Here is a 25,106-nt window from a genome sequence, read left to right on the forward strand (position 1 = left end):
CTGTATATGGTCCTTACGTGGACTTCAAATGCATTGGCTACCTGACGGGCGGTTTGTCCAGCTTGTAATCGTCCAAGGGCTTGCTGTCGCTGATTTTTTGTCATTCTTGGCACGTGGTAGCAATTCAATAACGAATGCATGTTATCCGATCTGGGTGGATTTGTATAGGGCAAGAAATGGGGGAACGCATGTGCATTTCAAATTGCACGGAGCTCACGTGCATCGGGTTACCATGGCCGTTGTCGTGATGCGTTTGGGCGATCGGTTTTATTGTCATCTGCTTTGTTTTTTTATCATCAAATTTCATTTTTCCGGACAAGGCAATGTTAAATTTTAGAAACTTGGACAAAAATTACCCAGATATATAAATGACAACTTTTCATGCAATGTTACTTATGGTGACGTTTCTTTTGCGGTTCAGTATATTTTAACGCGTGTATATGCCACTACATGGATGATCAGATATGTGCTGACTGATAACGAATATGTTAACAATTCAGTTCTTAGGACTTAGTTGTCAAAGGCGCCACAATTCGCTGTGCAGAGTTGCGTCCCTTGGGCACGTCAGTAAACTATGATCGTGGCTTCGAATCCCGAGTTCGCCCCGATACTTTCTAGGTTTGTCAGCACCATGCCCGTGCTCCAGGGTTTCACCAAAGTGGTAAACGTCTGAGACCTGCATCACTTCGGGCTTCGAATGCCTCCACTATTAAGCTGACACGCCGTGATATAACTGGAATACTGTTAACATCAACTTACTCACGTGTTCCGCGAAATCTACTCTTCAAAGATCAAGAGTAGAAAACTGAAGAGATCATTCGAAGTGTTCTGTTGATCGTGCAATCTTGTAAATACAGCTAGAATACTTCAGATTCCAATTAAGTAAAAATCGCCATTTTCGTTCCACCTTTTATGAGGCGACATATACGATTCCACTTAATCACCTGGAACAGCTGCCGTGGTTCGGTATGCAGGTATGTGGGGTCGAGACATTTCACGTTGGGTATACTTTATATTGTGACTAAACCTTTCAGAAACAGGTACAACAAATGTATCCTGACCGTACCGCCCGTTTGAACTGTGGGTATAATATTTGTTATAAAACTAGAATCTAGAAGCTTGACGCGTCAGTGGGAGAGACATGATGTTTTACGTCAGCAATATTCCAGTTTTATAAAGCAGTCATGCATGTAAATAACCGAATCTGCTGGTGGACGTAAGACCTTGTACATCCACCACACGAGTCCGAGTTTCAGTATCATTCGGTAGATTCCAGTGTTGCTGTGAGACGCGTCTTATCTGTTATGACCGAACCTCGCGGTTTATACAGATATATACATTACACGTGTATGGTGAAGGGTTTCTATGGCTTTGCTTTCCATGATGTTTGGATCGCTACGAGTGATTATCACTGCATGATGGACGTCAACAGCAACTTAGATTATCGGATTGACATTTGAATCGACACGACCATTCTCGACAAGGAAGGGCACTGTGTACATTTTACGAACGTTTCGAAAATAATACATGGCAGTAGCTCTGCAAAGAACCATGGTCGAGTGTTGGGCTGTGATCTCAGGAACACGTGTTGCTTTGCTTGTCTTGCCAGAAAGTGTGGCTGCATCAAGTTCAAACACGAATAATAGGGGAATCTCATTTTTCACATTATCATTATAATAAAATCATTTATTTTCTTTACGGTTCAAGATAAGCGACTTAGAAATCCACTGGAAGAAAATAATCTTTATAAAATGCATAAAATACACAACCCCAGACACAAGCATGACACTTGAATCTTATCGTGCATGCTTATTAAACAGACGTGTCAGCTGGTGTGAAGTGAAATATGTAACGTTTTTTCTTGGATACTTCCCAAATTCTATTAAATAGGTATGAGATTCGTGCACAGACTATATTGTCAGTTACAAAATCTGTAGTTACCCTTGGAGTGTTTGTAGCTCCGTTGCTATGTAATACAAGCATATGTATCTACATACTCACCAAGGAATATACAGATGTGGCTAACTTGAAACGATTAATACTAGGCTTCATGTTTTTACTCAATCTACACTATACATATGGACAGAGACCATATATCGGTATATGGTCTCTGATCTGGAGAACATGTAATGATTCAAAACTAAACTGTCGGGCAAGAGAAAGTATACGTTTAAAAATTTAATATTGGTTGGTTTGTTGTTTAACGCCGCACTCAGCAATATTCCAGCTAAAATTTAATATGACCCTAAAATTAACTAACGTTATCAATACATTACTATGCTAAAAATCAGTCACCGAAACACTGCAAAATTATTAGGTCCAAAACACAACTATGATACCCTATCAAACACGTTAGTCTGTTAAAGTATGTGAGTTGCCACAGTCTTAGCCCTACGATAATTTTGTGAATTCTAAAGGTGGACCGTTGTATGGTATTAAATTCATACTTTTCAACTTTTGACGTGTTTGAAGTATTATTCTGTTAAACTCAATTGGACTGTGCCGTGGATCGTGTAGGTGTCAGCCTGTTCATACTCAACAGTATAATTCTAAAAACATTATAAATGGCAAGTAATAAATAAAATACTAAACTCGCTCCCGTGTAAAACCAATTTTATGAAACTCTGAATTCGCTCGTCAGATACCACAACTATTCACTGGTTTCATAAAATTGGTATTACACGAGAGCTCGTTTAGTATTCTATATATAAGGAAACAAGAAACCTAAAAAGTCAGTACCTACATTCAACATCTGAAGCACAAGCAATAATATTAATCAGCACTGCAAACAAAAATAACAAAGCTCCTTAATTTATGAGAAGTGAAAGTTTAATGAACTCAATGACTGGCTGAAAAGTTTAAAATCAACAATAACCGATGAAAAGCATAAAACACATGAAGTTCTATTTCTGGGAAGAACCTGGGGGTTCCATTACAGACATGGTAACTAGTCATCTGCTGTGTTGGTGGGGCACCTGTATCTGACCTAATTTACACCAGAATATATCCTGAGTCAGTGGAAGTCACTTACAATGCCCTATGTCACTGAACTTGGACTAATGTTCATAGTGATGGAAGTCACTGATATCTGTATGGGGTAGGAGTTATGGGCCTGAGATTGACAACAAAGTGTAATATGATGAAACTTGAAGTTGATGAACAGTGCAGTTTCTTACACAGAAACTTAAACCAGTACATGGGTTTGAATGTTTACACATCAAAATCACTCAAATGGAAGAAAAACAAGTCAATGTAAGAGAAGAGTAACAAAACATGGCTTAAACAGTAAGGAGGAATCTTAGTCAGTACATAATTAATAACCCTCAACTCATATAAAACAGGTGGAATTAACAATTACTGTCAATTTCCTTCATAACTTTGATGTAGATTTCAAGTGTGCAAGTCAATCCAAACAAGTCACTTTATAACCTGCTGATAAACCAAGTCAAAGAAATTATCAATACTCCCTTCAGATAAACCGGAAAATGATAAAACTCAAGACATAGATCCTGAACACTATAAATTCCTTAGTCCTATTTTTAAATTGATTCAGATATCTTAAATTGATTTAGTTTGTCTTCCCTGATGATTATAGAAGACTATTGGAAGTGACGTAAAAAGTAAGTGAGTGAGTTGGTTGGATTTTATTGTCCCATTTTGAACACTATTTCAGTTCTATCATGTTGTATCAGTTTGAGGTAAGAGAAAAGCCTGAAGTGATGCAGGTCTTCGACGTTTACCACTTTGGGGAAACTCACAAGCACAGGTATGATGCTGACAAACCTAAAACATAATTGGCTTGAACCAGGGATTATGATCATAGGTTTCTGGCATGCCAAAGGGACGCAACTCTGCACAGGGAATTGCGTCACATTTGACGACCAGGTAACCTGTGAAGTAATAATGCTGGCGAGGTAAGCCTGCAGCACTGCTACAAAACAGGTCGGTATCTCAATGTCAACATAATCAGTGATAAGCTCTCTCTGAAATAAAAACATATCATTGAATCATTTGTGCATTAACTATACACCATGTTTTTCCATACAAAAAAGAGCAAATATACAATTTACTTTAAGCAGTTAACCATGTCTGCTGTTTGTTGTCATATGTCTGCTGTTTGTTGCAAGTTGAAACAAAAAAAATGGAACAGGTGACAGGACTAGTTTTGTACAAAAGGGATGGAACTTAATGGTGTGTTTCTTATAAGAGATGGGTTTACAGCTTAAGTCATGAACAGATTCAGAGAAATGGTGTATCAATGTCTAGTTGGAAAGTCATGTTGGTTTCCTCATAAATAACAAAACAAAACAAATGTATATAATTAGATGTGTGAAAAGAGAAATTACCCCTAGCATAAAATAGAAAGGCACAAAAGATTTTTTTTTTTACAGTTAAAATAATAACGAAGCAATTTCTAATGTATTTATGGAGTGATACACGAGATACAAATTTACATAAGTCTAAAAACTTTTTGAATAATTTACAAGGCATTATAAGATTTTTTTTTACAGATTTAAAATGTCTGTCAAAATAATCAACTCAGACTATGTACAAATTTTCAATTGCAGTTTCCAGATTTAGCATAGGCCACTTGTCTTCATCAAAATGTCAAGATCAAGCACTTTACAGCTCATAAATAACAGTCAATGTCAAATCCTTCACCATATTCTGAAATCAAACTTAAGTATAGCCATGCATATATTAAATTCAAATAATAATTATCAAATTTGATGATGATCATCCATAACATGCACACAACATAACACATTGTTCTTAAACTAATGCAAGAATTTTGAATTCATAATTTAATATCTGAATCTGAAAATAAAAATATTTTCAGATCATTGTGCAAGCATCAATAACTTATCCTTAACAAAATGTGAGCATGTCTGTGATCAGTTTACAAATTCACACAGAAAATGGAAAATAAACTTTATAGGCAAGCTACCTGGTGCTGCTTGTGTTTGCATGAACTACACACAGATTGGAACAATGCCCAAGGCATATTTCCTGTGAAAGATTGTCATATTGCCTAAAAAAGTTGATAAAAATTTAGAACTGTCACATGTGTATTGTGATCATCAAAACAAACCTGGATGGATTATGGAATTTGATAAATATGCCATAACAGCTTAGAAAACAAGAGACTTGAAAAGAATGTATATGTTTTGGTGAATGATTCTGAAATTGGTGGTAATGGTACATGCTTAGGTGAAACAATTGAGTTACTAAACATGGAATACAATTATGTACACTTCAAATCAAATGGTGGCCTTTAAGGCAATGTAACGTTGTCAACTAGTATCCCAGTTGAAGCATGCAGCAAGAAAGGAAACAACACAGCTAGGCAACACATGGAATGCTGGATGGCTCAGTGTGGAAACTGAGTGTGGAAAAATTAAAATATATTTAATTATTATATTTGAGTTTTATACTGGTTCCTACTTTTGCTCATGAAAATTACACAAAATTGACAGCCATGATAAACACTTCTAACCTCTTAGCACTTTGTCATAAATATATTTGCAGTTGCCTAAAATTCAAAAGACAACAGTCACTGGTAATAGCAATGTAAAATATAGCATATGTAAGGGTTCAGAACAAGAAAAAGATTATAAGTAGGAATAATGCATTTCCTTTGAAGGTTTTAAAATCTAATTCCCCAAAACACAGAAACATGGTTGGACAAAGACAAAATCAATCTTTTTTATATTTCACATAGACATACATAATCAAATGTTGGAAGTTTAATCATGATGGTATCGAGAGTTTTAGAATGACACACTTTCCACATTACAGTACAAAATCTTATCACATATTGTATGCTGAAAGACCTGTATTAGATAAATTTGGATCTTCAATCGCATAAGGCATTCAGTCTTGTACTCAAATTATGTTTTAAGTATAGCAAGGGAAGAACAAAAATGATGTAAATGCTAAATTCCCTTCTAGTCCATCATTTCAGTTCATTAACATGTTGGCATGAATATTAAACCATCAAGATGAGGGTGATGAGGTAATGTATACAATGACATGATTTTCTTCTGTTACTGGCAGTTTTTTGTACCATGAAAGGCATTAGATGATATTTTCGGACAAACATTCACAATAATTGTAGAACATCAATGTTTCACCTTTTCACACATTTTCTTTATTTCCAGGACGCTTTTCTTATCAAGGTTGCTGCACTGTGCACATGGTTTGATTACCTGGCCAACAATACAATCTTAGTCATGGAATACCCATCTTTGTTAAATAATCCTAACCACCATTCAGTTGAGTTTGAATGCTCATAATGTATCAATACCGTTGATCAGAATCTGCCATTTGTTAACAGATACATCATTATATAATAAATATTTCATCTAACTCTTTTTTGATTTTTCAATAACATACTTCATGATTTCAATATGACCATTTGACTGTAATATCCCATATCCCAAGCTGAATGTTTCAGACCACATAAACCATGTGCAGCATGAGATGGCCTCCATCTGCCGGTATCCGTAACAAGCAGTGACTATAGGTAGGCTAACATACACGAGAGGAAGGTGTGGCTGGCGTGTGTGGATGTCAGTGGTAACCACCCTGCCTCTGTGATTGCTTCAGGAACTCTTCATAAGCTGCTTCTGTTTCATCATCCATCTCATCATCATTAGGGCTGTGAAGAACAAGAAATTACTTACAATTTCTTCAAGAAGTCTGTCATGTTACTTAGCATGTGAGTAACTGTCTTCATATTCTGCCATAATTCATACTTTCTAATACATTGGACTTGGACATATATAGTCCATATCCTGAAATGTATTTACAATGAACAAACAAATTTATCCTTACAACAAAGGTTAATTGTTTGAAATTGAAACAAAGGGGTTCATGTCATAACATTAATGTTAACAATTAAAGATAAAGGTCGTCCATTATCAAAATACTATAGCAAGGACCCGCTCAAAACACTGTAAATCTATTGTCAATGAATAGAGAACTCTTCCATCAAATAAGCAATTACACATAAGGCCAATTTTTGGTTTTATTGTTCGATCACCAAGTTTTTCTACCAAAGTTAAGAAGTCAGAGGAGGGAGGGGGGTGGGGTAGGGGGTAAGAGGAGACATGACATCTGTCTCAATAGAACTGTTAGTGAGCAAAATGTTTGCATTTCTCATGAGACTTTGGCAAATTATGTGTATTGATGACAATCAACAAAACTCTAAATTTATTAATTTATCCAATAAACACATGGTAAAGCTGTTCAGATTCAGTGAGAATGTAGAACTAGTGAGAACTTACTAATATCCATAGTATGTCTGGTCCTCATTGTTCGACCAACTACTGTAAGCATCATTGTGAACTCCCTCGTTGTTGGCTTCAGCCTGCCACTCCAGGAAGGCTTGCTCCTCATCTTCATTGAGAATATACTCTCCATCTTCCACCTCCTCATTGTAGAACCCTGCCTCCTCTCGAGTGATGGTCTGACCACTGGCGTTGTAAAACACTGGCTCATTCTGGTTGAACAGATAGTATTGAAATTACAACAAGAGTTTGCCACTAACGTGGCTATATCCCCCGCCCCTGTTGCAGAATTTATGACATAATTAAATCTAAACAAACCCTAAACTTTTTTAACCGAGGTGGAACTTGTCATGGAAATTGTAAAAAAAAGAAGAGTTTCGAACTCTTGCTGCCATGGAAACGTAAAAAAAATAAAAATGTCTAAAATTTCTAAATAGCAAAAGGCACCAGCTCAGCATGTACCTGACAAACCCGCAAAGTTTGATGAAAAAATATTGAACGGTTTCTGAGTTATGCTCCGGAAACGAAACATGAAGGACGGACATACTTTGTTGGGGGTATTATAACAGTTCAAAGCATGGGGAGGATCTAGTGTCAACGCAACATAGCTGGTACCAGAAGGTGTATGCCCCCAAAGCTGCCTAAGCAATGACTTCAGATAAAACATCACAAATAAATACATTTTATTCTTAAAATCAAAGCAATCTTGCAAATTCTATCCATTGTCTTGCCATTAAGTAGACATATTCTGCTGGGCTTGTGACTTTGTTCTAAACCATGCAGTACAGAGGCAGACGTGGGGAATAATCAACAATCGTTTGTCCTTGCTCTTCCATACCTGTACAAGTTCATGAGGCAAGGACCCATTGAATTCTGAGTCACCACCCTGTGATGAGGAGGTGGAATCAGGCCGCCCCCAATTGGACGTCCTTAGGTTCAATACGGATTTGATTAAGAACTTGGAGTTCCTGAAAAATATAGAACAAAATACCATGTGGGTATTAGCTACAACTTTCTTTGAAGCTGTGTTTAGGCACACATGCCTACAGCAAGTAAACAAAATAAATCTGATATTGATACAAATGAATTGAAAGTATAAAACTCATATTAACATGATTATCTGTTAAAATGTATACATTGATAACAGTACTCAGACCTGCTTGGTTTAAATTTGTGATTGTTAATCAACATCACCTGGGGATTGATAATAAGAAGTTCACAACGCATGCATATAGCACTTCATGTTCAAATGATGGGTAATAATTGTTGACCTATGGGACACAACTCTGGACAGTATACTGTGGTGCCACATATGGCCACTTACCATCCTGAAAGTGGAGTATATATACTGATCTGTTTACAGGTCACCCCTAGAAAACAGCTGTTCGATTGAGATGAGTTTAACTTGTGCAATGTAACGTGACTTACATTGAGTTGGAAAAAGTATGCAGCTTTAACTTCGAAGTGGGGTATAAAGGATTTATTCTCCTGCTGAAAAATCCATGAGCAGCCTGTTTTCATCGAGAAGGGGTATAAGGGATTTATTCCCGCTGAGAAATTTATTTCCCTCCAAGGTGGGATACATCGTATTTTATCTAGATCATGTGAACCAATCAGATCTCATTATTCTGATATGTAGGTATGATATGTTCTTTATGTATATAACTCTAGAAGTTATATATTGAAGCCTTGTGCAGTAAGAACAAATAAATAAATGTAACTACATTTGACCTGAAACTAAAAATATAGTTTGCTAGCTGTTCACCCAAACTGCTGGTATCTGGAGTTAACAAAGAAATATAAAAGCAGATGCCATGATAGTCTGTGGGGTAATATTCCATTATCGATTTTATTATAATAGAATCAATAATTGTATTTAAGCAAAATCAGTATTCAGTAAAGCAAAAAAATGATAAACCTGTACACTACTAGTTTCCAGTTTTCACTTACTCTTCTAGCGACCTCGATTGCATAACGAGTTGTAATTGAGAAAATACTTCATCGAAATTATCAGCTGGTTCCATCATGTCCTCCATGTTTGCACCGACAAGCTGTGAACACAAACACAGCTGGTTACTGCAGCCGTCCCAGCAGGATATAATGTAGCAGACAAAATGAAACAATGACATGAAACAAAAACAAAGGTAAAACAAATAAAGGGACTATCCAAGAGCTTGCTGAGTGGAAAAATAGTTTATTGGGCATAGGGACTGAGAGTTAGGAAATAAAAGCTTCAAAATATCCTTTAATGTTACAATATGAGCAAGATGGGCTCAGCTAATAAGACTGTATCATTGTAGTTAACTTCTAATAAGTAGGCTTCTCATCTGTCTGTTTGCAGTGAATGTATTTATTCCCATGATCACTGTCCGTGACTTCAGTCACTGGTCCAAAACCTACTGGTAGTAACATTCAGTTCGGTCAAGTAAGCTTAGCAAGTAACTGTCCATATAACAAGAAAATCTGCTGAAAATTATGCTTAGAGCCAGGTTTGGTCTTGCAGACTCAAAAGTTTCTGTTACACATGTACACATTTTCTTTGTCACTCACCTTGAGCAATTGACAGGAACACTTGACCGTCTCTTTGCCAGGCTGAGATAACAATGTGAGAACCAGATCTTTCAGAATATTTGGAAGGATTTTCATCTTCGTTGCTCTTCCATCTGCTGAAGGAACCTGTGCACAAAGTGAGGGAGTGAGTTGGTTTTATGCCGCTTCAGTGTCTTCAGACATTGTACCTATGTGGGGAATCAAACCTAGACCTTCAGCTTCATGTGTGAATGCTGTAACCATAAGGCTACCCCCTCTTCACAATGATTTCACGTACACAATTACAGATCATCCTACTGTGTGCACTGGAGTGTGAACTGAGGCATATTTTGAATAGTCACATGCCTAAGGAGACACCTCATGCAACTGGTGTTTCAGTGTGGGGCAGGACCAAATCCCTAGAAACTCTCAAGGGTAAAGCATGCACCCAGTGCAGAGGACAGAGGACAGAGGACAGACAATCTATATCTTTGGTGAAATGACACCTCTTCTTTAACACAACTAACCTAAAACTGAGACCAAACAGACAACACAGTTATCTCAAATGACAAAGTTTGTAAATATTCTGCTTTTAAAAGGTAATGCTGAATGAGGAAACTGTGAAATAAAGATGAACAGCTTAATTGTAAACAATATGACATAAAAAGGGTTATTACCTCCAAGTTAAGGAACAATTCCCCCATAAATAACGTGAAACCAGTGAGTTCCTCAACTTTGTCTGGTATTGTGACCAGTTGCTCTCGTTTCTCATACTGTTTCTGACATCTGAAATGAACATTGTAACATCAGTTTGGAAGCTGTAGTTTCATGGTACTATGTTTTTAAAGCTATTGAGCTTCTCAAGATATTGAGCTTATTAACCAAGTGTGTATCTTTATTGTAAATTATTCCATAACTATCACATGCCATAGTATATTAGGAATAACAGTTGTATCAAAGAAAGTCTTTTGGCAGTGAACCCCCCATTTATTATAGAGTGACAAATGATGAGTAGAAATTTACATGCAATGCCATTTAGAAAGTGGTCAAATGTAACAAATGTTTCGGCCATGGGAGCCATGCCAATTCACACTTGTCAGAGGGGTACTGTTATGTCATCTAGACTACCAGTTCATTTTTGTGGAAGCCTCGGTGACTGAGTGGGTTCGATCACTGACTTTGTGTGCTGGCGACTAGGTGCTTCAATCTGGCAGTGTGGATTCGAATCCCAGATGGGATTCAACCCAAAACAATACTAGAATGATGAGTACTTTACTTAGATAGGGCTATCCCCAAATAAAATTCATTACATTTGACCACTTTGTAAATGGCAGTGTGTGTTCATAGCTTTCGGCCATGGGAGCCATGCCAATTCACACTTGTCAGAGGGGTACACAAAGTATGTCAACTAGACTACCAGTTCATTTTTGTGGAAGCCTCGGTGACTTTGTGGGTTAGATCACTGACGTTGTGTGCTGGCGACTAGGTGCCTCACTCTGGCAGTGTGGGTTCAAATCCCAGAAGGGGCTCCACCCCAAAAAGTACTAGAATCCATACTTTACTTACAAAATGTCATCCCAAATAAACATTTGTTACAGATGAGTAGTCATGTTTGTTAACAAATAAGATAAACACCTGCGATTAAGGAAACCCTTCAAAATTTACAGGAAATATTAGGCAATTGTTGCATTGCATGGAGTTTACTTCATTTGACTATTCATTGGATCGCAATTCCAAGTTTATCGAATAGATTTATTGCATTGTTAACATTATCTTTACAACGAACAAAAATACTTCATAGTCTAGTAATTATCTTGGTAATAAATGGAAATGTCACTCTATGAATAGTTGAGCTAAAAATAATATTACTGGTGTCATAAAACCATTTGTTTGGATGAAGCATACCTTTTCAAAAAGGCATTTCTGAATGAAGCAAACAAAGAATGATCTTTGAGTCTGCTGCATATCTGCTGGCATATTCTGGCCCCTGTGTATCGAAAATTTGACTCTGCAACACTCTGGAAAACAAAACCCCAAACCAAACAAATAAGATATGTACAGAGCAAGCGGAGAACACTGCAACACATAATTAACAACATGAACTCAGCGGTTCCACCTGGTCATTCAAACCAAACTTCTACACTGCCTTTTTGTCCATGAAGTAACACCAACATAACCATTATAACAGATGTCTCTCTGCGTTATTTTTTACAGACAGACAGACAATGTAAGACATGAAAAAGGACCTGTCATACACCTGAATGTAGCGTAATTTATTCATGACCTCACTATACCATACTCCTATCATGGCACCAAGAATTGCCTTGCACCAAAGCTGTAATGAACTGTAAAACACCTAGCAATAAAAAAAGGGAAAATACAGTGAAAGTCGGTCAGATCACCTCACTTTCCAGCTGATCTTGTTGGGAAAGGCCATTTGTATCAAATAACATTACTCATAATCCACAGTTTAATAAATTGGAAAATTATTAATGCAGACAGTTTCATTGGGAACAGATTACCGAAGTATAAATGTGTTTTATTAATTATCAAAATTCACCTGGAGAAATAAAACGTCAATGATCTCTGTAAGATGTTCAGCAGTGGTGACCCCATGTTTGAACTTCTCACACAAAGGTCGCATGTACTCCTCCACATTGCCAGGACTGGTGTTCAGTATCCTCAACGTCTGTTTGAACTCCTCCAGGACGGGATCATAGTCAATCTGGGAGATGTAGAAAGTCATCAATGTTAACTTCAATCTCACTTAAATCCAATCTCTTACCCCGATGAATATATCTCTCCATCAAGAACTGACACACACTGCATAAGAGGTTATGTCAGGTTAACTTTGTCCTAGGCATTTGGGGCAGTACATCTAATTTCAAATCATCTAATCTCAAAAACAAAAAGTAAACAGGTAGTTCTAAATGCAAATAATAACAGCAAAGCTATATTGTGAATATGAGTAAAATCTAAATATTTTTTACATTTGGATACTTATCCTGCATTACTACCTTAATGCTTCTACTGCTGTTCTTTTGACCTAGGAGACAGAGCTGTGAGAGGTCTTGGCTACAGAAGTTGTTGTATCAACCACTTCTGTGGCCTCTTTCCTCCCACAGATTTTACTTAATTCTTTAGCTAATCCCGCATTACTGCCATAATGCACCTTTATCAGATGGAGCCGGGGGGGAATACTTTTCAGATGGAATTTAGGATAGATCATTCAACCAGTCCGGGTAACCAGATAACATCCTGGAGGTTGAAAACGAAAAAACCCACAGACTTTCCTGTCCTATAGAGCCACATGAAGTATAGGACGTGTGAAATCCAGTCGTATAAAACAGGAAAAGTAGAAAAGGGTGTCAGCCAAGTTCTAAATTCCAATTCATGTAGCTGGAATAAGCGGAAAAATGAAAAAATTACTACCAGATAGGCCGCAGGGTCAGTTCAGAGGTGTAAGAATCAAGATCATCTGGGATGAGTGACCTGCTTTGCTACAAACTGTGGACCAAACCTATGAACACCTTGCACATCCTCAAGAGACACGTCTTGGAGACAATGGTGGATTGCATATGCAGAACAGTTGCTGTGGAGAGCCATGGTCGACAGCTCGAATCTCCTAGGGGATGTTGGCTAAGGCAGGTCCTGCTAGGTCGTACGCCTGCAGTATGATGGAGCGCAGCCATAGTGAGATAGTGTTATGACTAACTTCCATGAGACCGGAATAAACAGTCTTTTTCGAGATCAACGTTGTGTCTTGGATCAACAGAGGAAAACTCAAACTGGGCACAGAATTAGTTCATCCTCAACTTCGGATCCCACTATTGATGACAAGAGAGGAACGGTGAAAGATCTGTCTGGCTGTTGAGTCTTAGCAATGAAATCAAAGCACAGCCCAAGATGCACACTTTCAAATCCCAAACTGGGGGATGAAACTTGGCATGTTGATACTCCAGACGAACGAACGCAAAAGTGACTGAAGTTCCAGGATCTCGGTCATTCTGCAATCTGAATGGAGGCCAATAGGAATGACAAATGGGGAGACCCCTTGTTGCGAAGACACCAGACGATCGTGTAACGGACGTAGTTGGAGTCGGCCTCTGGCTGTCTGATATTGAGCTGGCCTATTATTATCTGCCTTTGAGGCTGTGTGCGAAGTTTGTGAAGGGCAGGAAGAACATGGTGCTATTTTTATGTGCCACCTGTCGTCTGGAACCAGGAGGAGATCCTGGTCCATGCCAGACAGGCCGCCTATGAACTGGAGCTTGAATGACGGATTGAGTTCTGACTTGAGCTTGTTATGCAAGTTTCCGTGTCCTGATGATTTAGTAGGCATTCATGGATGTAAGACTCAAACTGAATGTTTTAGATGCAGGTATACGGTAATTGTCTTGGTAATCTGGGTAAACAACCCCAGGGCCGTGGAAATGGCAAATAGAAGGACCACCCACTGGTAGTGTATACCCTGAAAGAAGAACCTGAGCAACTACCTGTGACTTGGGTGGATGGGGACATAAATATAAGCGTCCTGGAGGTCAAGACTGATCAGGCAATCATTGGCATTGATTCTGGTCCTGAACAGTCTCAACGTAGTTATATGAAAGTAGGGAGGATGTTCCAAGGGCGGACAAGAGGTAGTCATAGATATTGGCCATAGAGGTGTGTGAATATGCAGGGTAAGGGGAGGTATTAGCACAGGTGCAGAGGCTGGGGGCGTTGGAGGTGTACTGATTGATGGTTGAAACCTTGGAGGCTCCAGAGTAATCAATGGTGTCGTGACAGCCAAGGGGCACGTTGGGTGTGATGTTTTCTCAAAACCGTGAGGTAAACAGCTTAGTTGCTAGGGGAGAGATTGTGGAACAGTGACGAGGTGAGGTGAGGTGAAATGGGGTTTAACGTCGCGTCCAAGATTATTGCACTTATATAGCGACGTGCATGCACGTGTATGTGTGTGTCTGCTTGTACTAGTCCGAACTGATGCCGATTTATAGTGCTAGCACACTGAGATACCATGCCGCAGTTTAACACGAATACCCCACTCAGACACAGGATACTGACTCCGAGGCAACCAGTCCTTGTTTTAGCCCCATGATGCCGAGCGCCAGACAGGGTAACAACAAGTACCATCTTTTAACGTCTTTTGGTATGACGCGGCTGGGGATTGAACCCCAGACCTTCCGCTCTCTGGGCGGATGCTCTACCATTAGACCACAGAGGCGGTCGGAACAGTGACGATGAGGAACAGGGACCGTGCAATTGGCGCACCGGAGGGGCGGATCCCTTGCTGAGTTATTGCCCTAGCATAATGAGCAAAGCGACATATAATCTATAAAAAAAATAGACAAACATTGCAAGCAGAATAGACACACATGTCAACAAAGAAAGACGGACATGTAATTATTACTCAAACTTCTAGAAAGTTTACAAGAGAAATTACAAAAAAAAGAGAGTATAATTATACAATTAAAAGGCCCAGAACTGAAAAGTATTTAGCACCTGAACAAGAGCTGAGATAGACATATTGAATTATCTAAACACAAGACATGTAAATATGACAACATGGCAAAACAAGATGGCGAAGGGTACAACACAGGCACAAAGTAAGCATAAGTCAGGCAACAATTACGCTAAGGTAAGCCTGAAAAGACTACCCTAGTACACCAGACTACAAAATACACAATCAATGGAAAATGTACTGGTTGCCAAAGGATAAGCAAAAGGATAGGCGAAGAATGCAATCTGGTTCTCGAATGTCTGTTCAGTCCGATGACTAGCAGTGATGTGATGATACATGACATCGCCTTTCCAGTAACATGGTCGCTGTGGGAGTAAGGAAGCCACACAACTGGTTGGTACTACAACTTATGTAGCCAGGACCCCTCACAGCCTAGGTCAAAAGAACAGCAGTAGCATTAAGATAAAAAATTTAACACTGGGTTCACCTGACATGATGTTCTATCGAGGGTTTGTCAGATATTGAGAGATAGGCATTTAAAATATGCAAAAAATTGGATTCTATTGAGATTGTGAAAACTGCACACAGTCTAATGAAGGAAAGAAAACAATCATAACACTTACCAACCTAAGTTGGATTCTGAGACACTTGCATTATTCAAACTTTTCAGGGTACAAATAATGACAGTTACTTTTCACACATTGTTTCACATAACCTACATGTAAGCTCCTTAAGAGCCAATCCAGCAAAGAGCCTGACCTAATCAAGAGCGAGAAATGTTCCTTATCAAGGAAATGTATAACAGCCTAGAGTTGTGATAACACAAGACAGAAACAGGTTGCTGTGTCAATGTGACCTCACATCAGTGAATGTTGTTAAGGTCAACAAGTACATTATAGCTGCTTGTAAATAATGGAACTGACAAACCAGTGATTGAAGGCATGAGCAACGATGTACACCTTGTAAATAAGGGACCCGTCAAACCAGTGATTGAAGGCATGAGCAACAATCCACACCTTTAAAAAATCAACCCGACAAACCAGTGATTGAAGGCATGAGCAACGATGTACACCTTGTAAATAAGGGACCCGTCAAACCAGTGATTGAAGGCATGAGCAACAATCCACACCTTTAAAAAATCAACCCGACAAACCAGTGATTGAAAGCATGAGCAACGATGTAACCTTGTAAATAAGGGACCCGTCAAACCAGTGACTGAAGGCATGAGCAACAATCCACACCTTTAAAAAATCAACCCGACAAACCAGTGATTGAAGGCATGAGCAACGATGTACACCTTTTAAATAATAGACCTAACAAACCAGTGATTGAAGGCATGAGCAACGATGTACACCTTTTAAATAATAGACCCAACAAACCAGTGATTGAAGGCATGAGCAACGATGTACACCTTGTAAATAATAGACCCAACAAACCAGTGATTGAAGGCATGAGCAACAATCCAAACCTTCTAAATTATGGACCTGACAAAACAGTGATTGAAGGCATGAGCAACGATGTACACCTTGTAAATAATAGACCCAACAAACCAGTGATTGAAGGCATGAGCAACGATGTACACCTTTTAAATAATGGACCCGACAAACCAGTGATTGAAGGCATGAGCAACGATGTACACCTTTATAATAATAGACCCAACAAACCAGTGATTGAAGGCATGAGCAACAATCCAAACCTTCTAAATTATGGACCTGACAAAACAGTGATTGAAGGCATGAGCAACGATGTACACCTTGTAAATAATAGACCTAACAAACCAGTGATTGAAGGCATGAGCAACGATGTACACCTTTTAAATAATAGACCCAACAAACCAGTGATTGAAGGCATGAGCAACGATGTACACCTTGTAAATAATAGACCCAACAAACCAGTGATTGAAGGCATGAGCAACAATCCAAACCTTCTAAATAATGGACCTGACAAAACAGTGATTGAAGGCATGAGCAACGATGTACACCTTTTAAATAATAGACCCGACAAACCAGTGATTGAAGGCATGAGCAACGATGTACACCTTGTAAATAATAGACCCAACAAACCAGTGATTGAAGGCAAGAGCAACAATCCAAACCTTCTAAATTATGGACCTGACAAACCAGTGACTGAAAGCATGAGCAATGATCCACATGTTGGGGACACAACGACAGTCAAGTCAACAAGACCACTTGTTCCTCGTTAGATAGCTCTTACTACAAACGTTGGATGCTGTCTGGGGACCTATTCTTCCCTAGAATCATCATTGGGACCTGTACATGTAGAATCAAATTCCAGAAATAAATGTTACTGGGACCTCAGAATCCCCTTGGGTTGTTCCCAGTGAGTGGTATCTTATAGTCTGTGCTCTGTCATGTGTATGTATAGTAGAAGTTCCGTTTACGAAACCAGTGTCAGATAGTGTCAACATAAACCAATGCCACCCAGGGCAGGAGAAAGCCAGTCTTTCAAAGATCAATACATGATCAGCCATTTTGGCCAACAAGCGCATACTAGTTGATTTTATGACCAGTTCTAGGTCACAATTCTTTATTTGATTAAAATGTTCTTGAACACTTCACGATTACTCTGTGTATTTCAACCATCTATACAGATGAAACCAACAATTGTAAGCATTTGTTTGTCTAATGCACGCTTAGCAATAATCCAGCTATATGATGGCAACCTTTAAATAATGATGTCAGGACCAGACAAACCAGTAACTGATATTGTGAGGCACAATTCAAAACATTGGGGTATGTTGACGCACAATCAACAAAATCACGTGGCCTGACCACCCAGTCCATAAAGTCACCTCATATAACAAGCATAGGATGCTGAAGACCACTTCTAACCCATAACTCCATGGGGAAGCATTTCTCTGATCAACAAGTATGTAATTTTCCACTCAATGCACATAATTCAGCAATAACTCAGGCAGGAAAGACCTTGTTATGTGTGGATTAATAGCAGACATTTAAACTTAAACACAAATATTGTACTAGTGACTGAAAACTATTTTGCAAAGGTTCTTGCACTAGGAGCACTTTGAATGTAATGAAAATGGTGGGGAAAAAAATGAAAGCACTCAATTAAGCATAAGCTCACACAGACATTACCTGTGGTGGCAATATAAAATAATATATATGCCAAAACCAGTCATTAATCTTTATTGAGGTTGGGACCCTTATCTCACTGTTCACATGCTGTGTAAGCTGATGATCTTCATTCTTGAAGATCATAAAAGTGTCTGTAGCATACACCTGCTACCTATCTTTTCAGATACAAGACTAGATTATGTATTTGCAACTGGCTACATGTATATAAAATTTCAGTCAAGTTTCAAACTGATAAGAAATGTCAAACAGAAATTTGTTTGAGTTAGCACTTTGAACAGTACATCAGTTATAGTTGTCATAAGATTGTATGGTGACATAAACAACTCAAGTTCATCTTGAGGATGAGAGTGTCTGAAAATGCAGCCAGGCATCGTCAATACTTCACATATATACACCACCTTCATCCATTACTGTTGAATATATACAGCCCCCCCGTGCACTGAAGTCACTATTTTTAACCACTGGTGAGAGGGAAACAAGCAAATTTTCTGAGACCAATGAGCTCTCAGATTACATCTCACCATGGCAACATATCTTGTGCAACACATGTTACAACCTTGCAGCCACTTTCAAAATATATTGCTTAACTACCAGGCAACGTGATTACTATTCTGAACAACCATCTACGTCATTGGGGTATGATGACATGTAATCAACCAAGTTACCTAGTCTGACAACCCGGTCCATTTGGTCACTGCTTATGACCATCATAGGTTGCTAGGGACCTCTTCTAACCTTGAATCCCCACAAGTTCGGCGGTATTTATTCATGGTAGTCAGACGAATGTAGTGTATACAAACCCGTGAAGTATTAATGATGAGGCCAAGTATTTCCCTTAAGTGACTCTTAAACTTTTGGAACTGTACAATACTTGACTAGAGTGTAAAATATACAAACTGAGCTTCACAGTTATATACTGCCCTTCATTCACACTGAATTAAATTGATTGTTATACATAATTATATCATAAAGCAAATCCATTGTTGTCAGTTCTCCAACTCTACCTCTAATATTTGATAATCCCTAATTACCATTTACAGAGCACGACTTGGTATTGCATTCTGTGATGACTTTGTGCATGCACATGGAGAAAGAATGAGTACTACCTGCTGAGGCTGTGAGTACACGTCAGCACCCATCTGCTGTCTGGGCACAAACACAGGGGCGGAAGCGGACAGTGTGGGGGGCTTATAGCCAGATCGGCCCTACAACAAAGTCAGCAGTGCTAACACTTGATATTCACAAAAGGGCGAAAAATGTAATGTAAAAAATATTGTGGTATTGTGGTTAGGAAGGCCATTGTTTTATATAAAAAATAATTACCCGTTCCCACAAAATTGAGTAAAAATAATTAGAATTACATAATGTATAAACAAAACAAAAAATAGGTCACATATGCAGTACCACAATTGTTAACACCTTAGTAAAAAAATATGCAATTTTATTAGAAGATACTTTTTTCAGAAAATATTATCTCCCTTGGAATATGTAAATGTCAAGTGTTCAACAAATGAAGCATTTGGCTGAAAGTTATCTCCAGTACGTTTAAACAAAGCAGAAAATGTATGTAACTACCCTATCACTGTCTCCATTTGAAAATATAATGATCACAAATGCAACTGGCATCTTTCATAAGTTTTATACTACAGCTGCAAAAAGCCGGATCATTGCTGATGCTGCTGTCAACATAAATTACTCAACCACTTCCTTTCATGCTCATTGGTCAACTTAGTGTTTTTCTTTCTCAATCTTTCTTTCCTTCCAAAGCTGAAATTATTACTTTCTTATTCATAAATATATCTACTGAAGTAACAGCTTTGGTGGACACACAGACACTATTGCAACAACCCATTAGTGGTTGACTGGAAATATTGTTCCATGCGTAAAAATTATCCGGCAATAGCGATCAGCTGTAGCAAAGTTAGTACTACACTTATGGTTATTATTATCCTAAATACATATAGTAAAGTTGCAACAAAAATAACACATTATTGGAATATATTACTCCTGAAAAAATAATAGTTTAAGATACAATTCTTCCGATCACAGCATCAAAATTCTTTAAAGTTATATTATTAGGTAATTTCTAACCGAATCACCGGTAGAAATTGTGTGTACAGCTAATTTCTGTTTCTGGATTAGTTTACGAGTAAATACACACGGTTATCGTAATCTCTGCATATAAAACAATGCCCAGTAGAGCTGGAAATACAATTTAAACTGTAAATCATCATGTCCAGTGATTTTAAATTTGTATTAACCAAATATATCACCTGTTCGTTTACCTGAATTTGATGAAGGGATATGATGTAAAAACTTCTGCACATAACAATTTCCCCCCGAAAATGCTGAATACCCTAGTTTGAGGTGAAAATGATACAATAGACATACATGTACAACGTAAAAAATTATTATTTATTGTTTATTGATCTGTGTAGTAGCAATGCTGTTGTGCATACAAGATAGAAAATTAATCTTTTAAATTCCATTCAGTACTCTAAGTGTTCTCTTTAGTTTTGCAAGTGCTCCTATATTGAAATAATAAGGAGTACGTACTCCTGATGCTGAAAATTATCTGGAACCCTGTAACTTGAAATGCAAGCCAGAAACCCTCTTTATGATATTTATATGGCTCACAAAGTCTTAAGTTTTGATTTATATCTGTATAATTTTTACATTGTAAACAAAGAGTGACTAACAGCTATGCTTTTGTACACAATAGGGGTGAAACGATACAGTAAGGTCACAGTATTATATGTATTGTGATACGCATATTTACGTCAAATCGCATTGAAACTTCTTGACAATATAGATATTTCAAAGCAGGTTGAAAAAAAGAAGCTTGCTATAGTCACATGTTCGTAGTGGCTACTTTTGGTAGTAAACTTGAAAAGCAAATAAAAACGCATTTTGCTAAACCAGACTGACAAAAACACCAGGGGTCATTAAAGGAGTTGCAAGTATTTTTTTTCAGTGTATCTTGTATCGATACAGAAAAATAAGCATCGTGTCGTATTGTCCCATGAATACTCACAACTCCCCGATGTATTGCTTCACCCCTAGTACACAACTAATACAAAATAGAATTTGAGAAACTAAGCCAGCATTCAAGATCAAAAGAAGTAGAACAGAAGAAAAGACCCAATAGCTCACCTGATTCTAAAAATTATCATAAATAAAATAAATAGGATCAAAAGCCTAAAATTTGTTTGCAAAAAAGACAACACGAGATTTCACACAACAAATGTACTTGCTGAACATAACACACTGATACATGAATTACTGTCTTCAGCATGTTGAGTAAAGGGACAATTTACATTTCAACAGCAATATCTATAACAATTCAATGTTGTATTAGAATTCAAAACTATCGATGCTGATCAGAAAGTTCACCTGACTGTGCATCTTATGGAGAGAGATATGGCATTGGGTGTAATAGATCTGATTTTAATGAGAATATTGCTCAGACAAGAGTCAGCTTTGTCAACTCTGTGCTTTAAGTGGAAATTTGGAAACAGAAGGATAACTAAGGCGTCATGAACAAATGATAACAAGAAATAGGCGAAAATGGGAATAAACTGCCATTATTAATATTGATTACAATACTTTGAACATATATAGTAAAACATCATTGCAGGGATCATTCAAGCAATGTTTCAGCAACATTGAGTTTTAGTTTCTAAGGACATTTCAAAAACGTAAAAGCTTACAGTGGACGGGAAAGGACATAAGCAATACTTCAGCCTCAGATTCAGGTGAGCTAAAATTTCAGCATGGCAGGCCTAGTTTCAGAGAAGATATCAGAAAGACTGTGATAGTGGACAATAGGAGAACTTGCCTAGACAAACTCAAACAATTTAGTAACCCTGTACCAGTGTAAGTTGCACTGTTAAAAGAAAGGCAGATGGCCAAGGGAGATAATTCAGATGGAAAAGTCTCTTAAACTTTGATCTATCCCTATCCAACCTGCATTTCTGGTAATCACAAGATTTCTGTGAAGTAATTATTGGAATCAACTAAATTTCAGTATTGTAATAGTGTAATTAATATGTCATGAGATTGTAGCCAAGCATGTCCAAATATTCAAACCTGATGCCAGTCACAACGAAACATTTTCAAATATTAATGTAATAATAACATTATCAGAGGGTAAATGTCTATTTACAATTACAAACAGCACAAAAGCAGTTAACATGACAAAAAATGCAGAGTAAGCCATTGACAAACATAAAGTTGTGAAAATAGAATATGAACATGAGGCATGATCATAAATGAATAATTCAATTTCTTCTGCCAGAGTCTATTACAATTCTGTTTGACCTAGTGAACTCAGTGAATAATAAAATATAATAACACTAAAATCTATTCAAAATGATACCAAAAGCCAAATGCAGGCAAATAGACTTAAAAGTTTTTAACACAGACTGCTACTGAATTAATGTTGAATTGATTGTACTTAAATGCAAAACACATTTACAAGATACACATTTACATCAAAATACAATTCCACAACACATTAGGAAACTAGTGTTGTTATGTGTATTTTCAATAATAAAGCTTGAGTGGCCTACCAGTCAGAAATATAATCAATTACATTTATAATCTTTTATTCATCTGATAAATTGTAACTTACTGATGATCCACCAAATCTGGGAACAAATTCAGGAGCACTTGCAGACAAGTTGGAGGCCTTCGTCTGACCTCCCCCTAGAAAGAAAAACTCTAAGCTATGGGCATACTCATGGTCATATGCTGTCGCTGTTATACAATCAAAAAATAACCATATGAATATTACACACAAACGTCAAAATTTCATGCAACTTTCCACCATTGAAGATCAGGGTATACAGGCTAGGGTGTTATGTGTCAACTGAAGTTACACCTTGATTGTAACACATTTCAGGATCACAGCCCAATCAGATAACATATCAATATCAACTTGTTGATTTTTCAGTTGGGAATCATTTCTTAGCTTAAGCTACCAATTTAGTTATGCTCTTTCTTGTAAACATAGTACTCCAAATAAAATGTCCAGAGCACCTATAGAATACAGCACCACATCTTCTTGTGAGGATGATTTCTGCCTTAGGTCACATGTCACTTATACAAGCAACCAGTTTTCGTGACAATCTGTCAGATGCAAACCCGCAACCTTTGGAGCGTTAACCCAAGAGCTACCCGACTGAGCTACGTCCACACTTAATGCAAATGTACATAGTCATGCCCAAGACGTTACGGACGTTACGTTAAGGCACTTACGACCAATACCGATGCCATTTGGCACACTTGTCCCATTCCGTAATCTACAAAATACCAACTTATGAGGAATGAGCCAACATGCCGTCAGACATTGAATTCGCGGATACACATGAATAACATGGAATCTTATAATTCATCAAGTCATTTTGTGACAGAAAAGTGTGAGAAGTAACACTGTTAGGAAAATGTGGATCATAGTAAGGAACAAGGAAGGCATAAGCATGGCTAGTGACGCCATGAGGGTGAGTCGGCTTTTGAATCATTACTGGACACATGTAGCGGGTGAAAGTAGCTTGTGTGGATCTTCCAGAACAGTTTCCAGTTGCCAAAATATTCAAAACTGTCCACAACACTGGGCTTATCCAATGACATTGCATGTTGAGATAATAGATCACTGAGAAAAGCTTATGCACACTTGATGATCCCAGCAACTCTGTTGATGGCTGACATCACAGGGATTGTTTCGCCTATGTGTTTGCAACAACATTTCACAAATCACATCACAGGGTATAGTGACGTGTTTGTAGACTTTTGTGGTGCTGAATTCTAAAGGTAAGTCAAATGTCCTACATCTGAATTCACAACATGAAAAGGTAATATGGATACAATTTCTGCACCACAAAAATGCATTTTGAAATTTTGAAATTTTCATTGTTTCACACACAGATAACTTTGACTTAGTATAAGCAAATCTCTGGTTATCCCCTAATTGACATAAGGCTTAGCAGCAGAACAATTGAGCAAATATGCACTGCCATATTATCATCACAGTAAAGTGAGATAAAAAAACAACAAATATGACATGCTTGTATTAGCCAGAAATATAGTTTACAAAGGCATGACTGAAATAAGGACAAAACGAAACTTCACAGTGGTAACAAGCTACTATATCACAAATCCAATCTACATTAGTCAAGTTGCTTACTTTGATTCAAATGAAGTAGGCTACACTTGGCTGACAGAATAATTAGCATTTTCATTCTTCCATAATATGACAATCGTTATTATGGTTTTGTAATATTCATGACAAGGACATTACGTCGGTTACTGAATAAATATACAAGACTTTTGGATGACAAAAATGATCCATATGGTTTGCAAAACATCACACCACGGTTATTTAGCAGACGAGATATTGTCTCTTCCTTTGGCTGCCGCAATCCTGAATTCGCATTTTCTCCTGCTGGCATGTCGTCTTTGCTTTGTTGACCTCCACAAGAAGCCATTGCTTCAAATAAGCAGGAACCTAAATTTTGATCGACTTGTCCAGGAGTTTGCTAAGAATGTAAAGTCTGCGAAATTTTAGCCTGCCCGTCTTCCTTTCCCAGATTTCCCTTCGCTCCGTAACATTTGATATCAAGAAATGATGTTCCTACAATATATTTCATTATAAAGACAACAAAATATGGACCTTTTGCAAATAAATATTTACAACACTGATTTACAACC

At 37.8% G+C, this 25,106-nt stretch overlaps 1 protein-coding gene across 2 annotated transcripts; it reads right to left on the minus strand.

Annotated features, from left to right (window-relative positions):
- Nucleotides 1-4,111: 4,111 nt before the first annotated feature.
- On the minus strand, nt 4,112-24,995 carry LOC139478727 (polyadenylate-binding protein-interacting protein 1-like). 2 transcript variants are annotated; one of them, XM_071261335.1, is made up of 11 exons: nt 24,769-24,995; nt 23,032-23,105; nt 19,505-19,603; nt 12,382-12,546; nt 11,727-11,839; nt 10,499-10,607; nt 9,843-9,968; nt 9,243-9,343; nt 8,131-8,260; nt 7,290-7,504; nt 4,112-6,661 (listed from the first exon to the last, which is right to left on the minus strand). In XM_071261335.1, exons 1-11 carry the CDS (start codon nt 24,881-24,883, stop codon nt 6,574-6,576), a joined length of 1,335 nt encoding a protein of 444 aa, XP_071117436.1. In that variant the 5' UTR covers nt 24,884-24,995; the 3' UTR covers nt 4,112-6,573. The 2 variants fall into 2 exon arrangements, with proteins under 2 accessions (XP_071117436.1, XP_071117437.1); XM_071261336.1 differs by lacking the exon at nt 19,505-19,603.
- Nucleotides 24,996-25,106: the final 111 nt, after the last annotated feature.

This window comes from Haliotis cracherodii, unplaced genomic scaffold (assembly GCF_022045235.1).
Source record: "Haliotis cracherodii isolate W230 unplaced genomic scaffold, xgHalCrac1.p SCAF_4, whole genome shotgun sequence".
Classification (NCBI taxonomy): Eukaryota; Metazoa; Mollusca; class Gastropoda; order Lepetellida; family Haliotidae; genus Haliotis; species Haliotis cracherodii.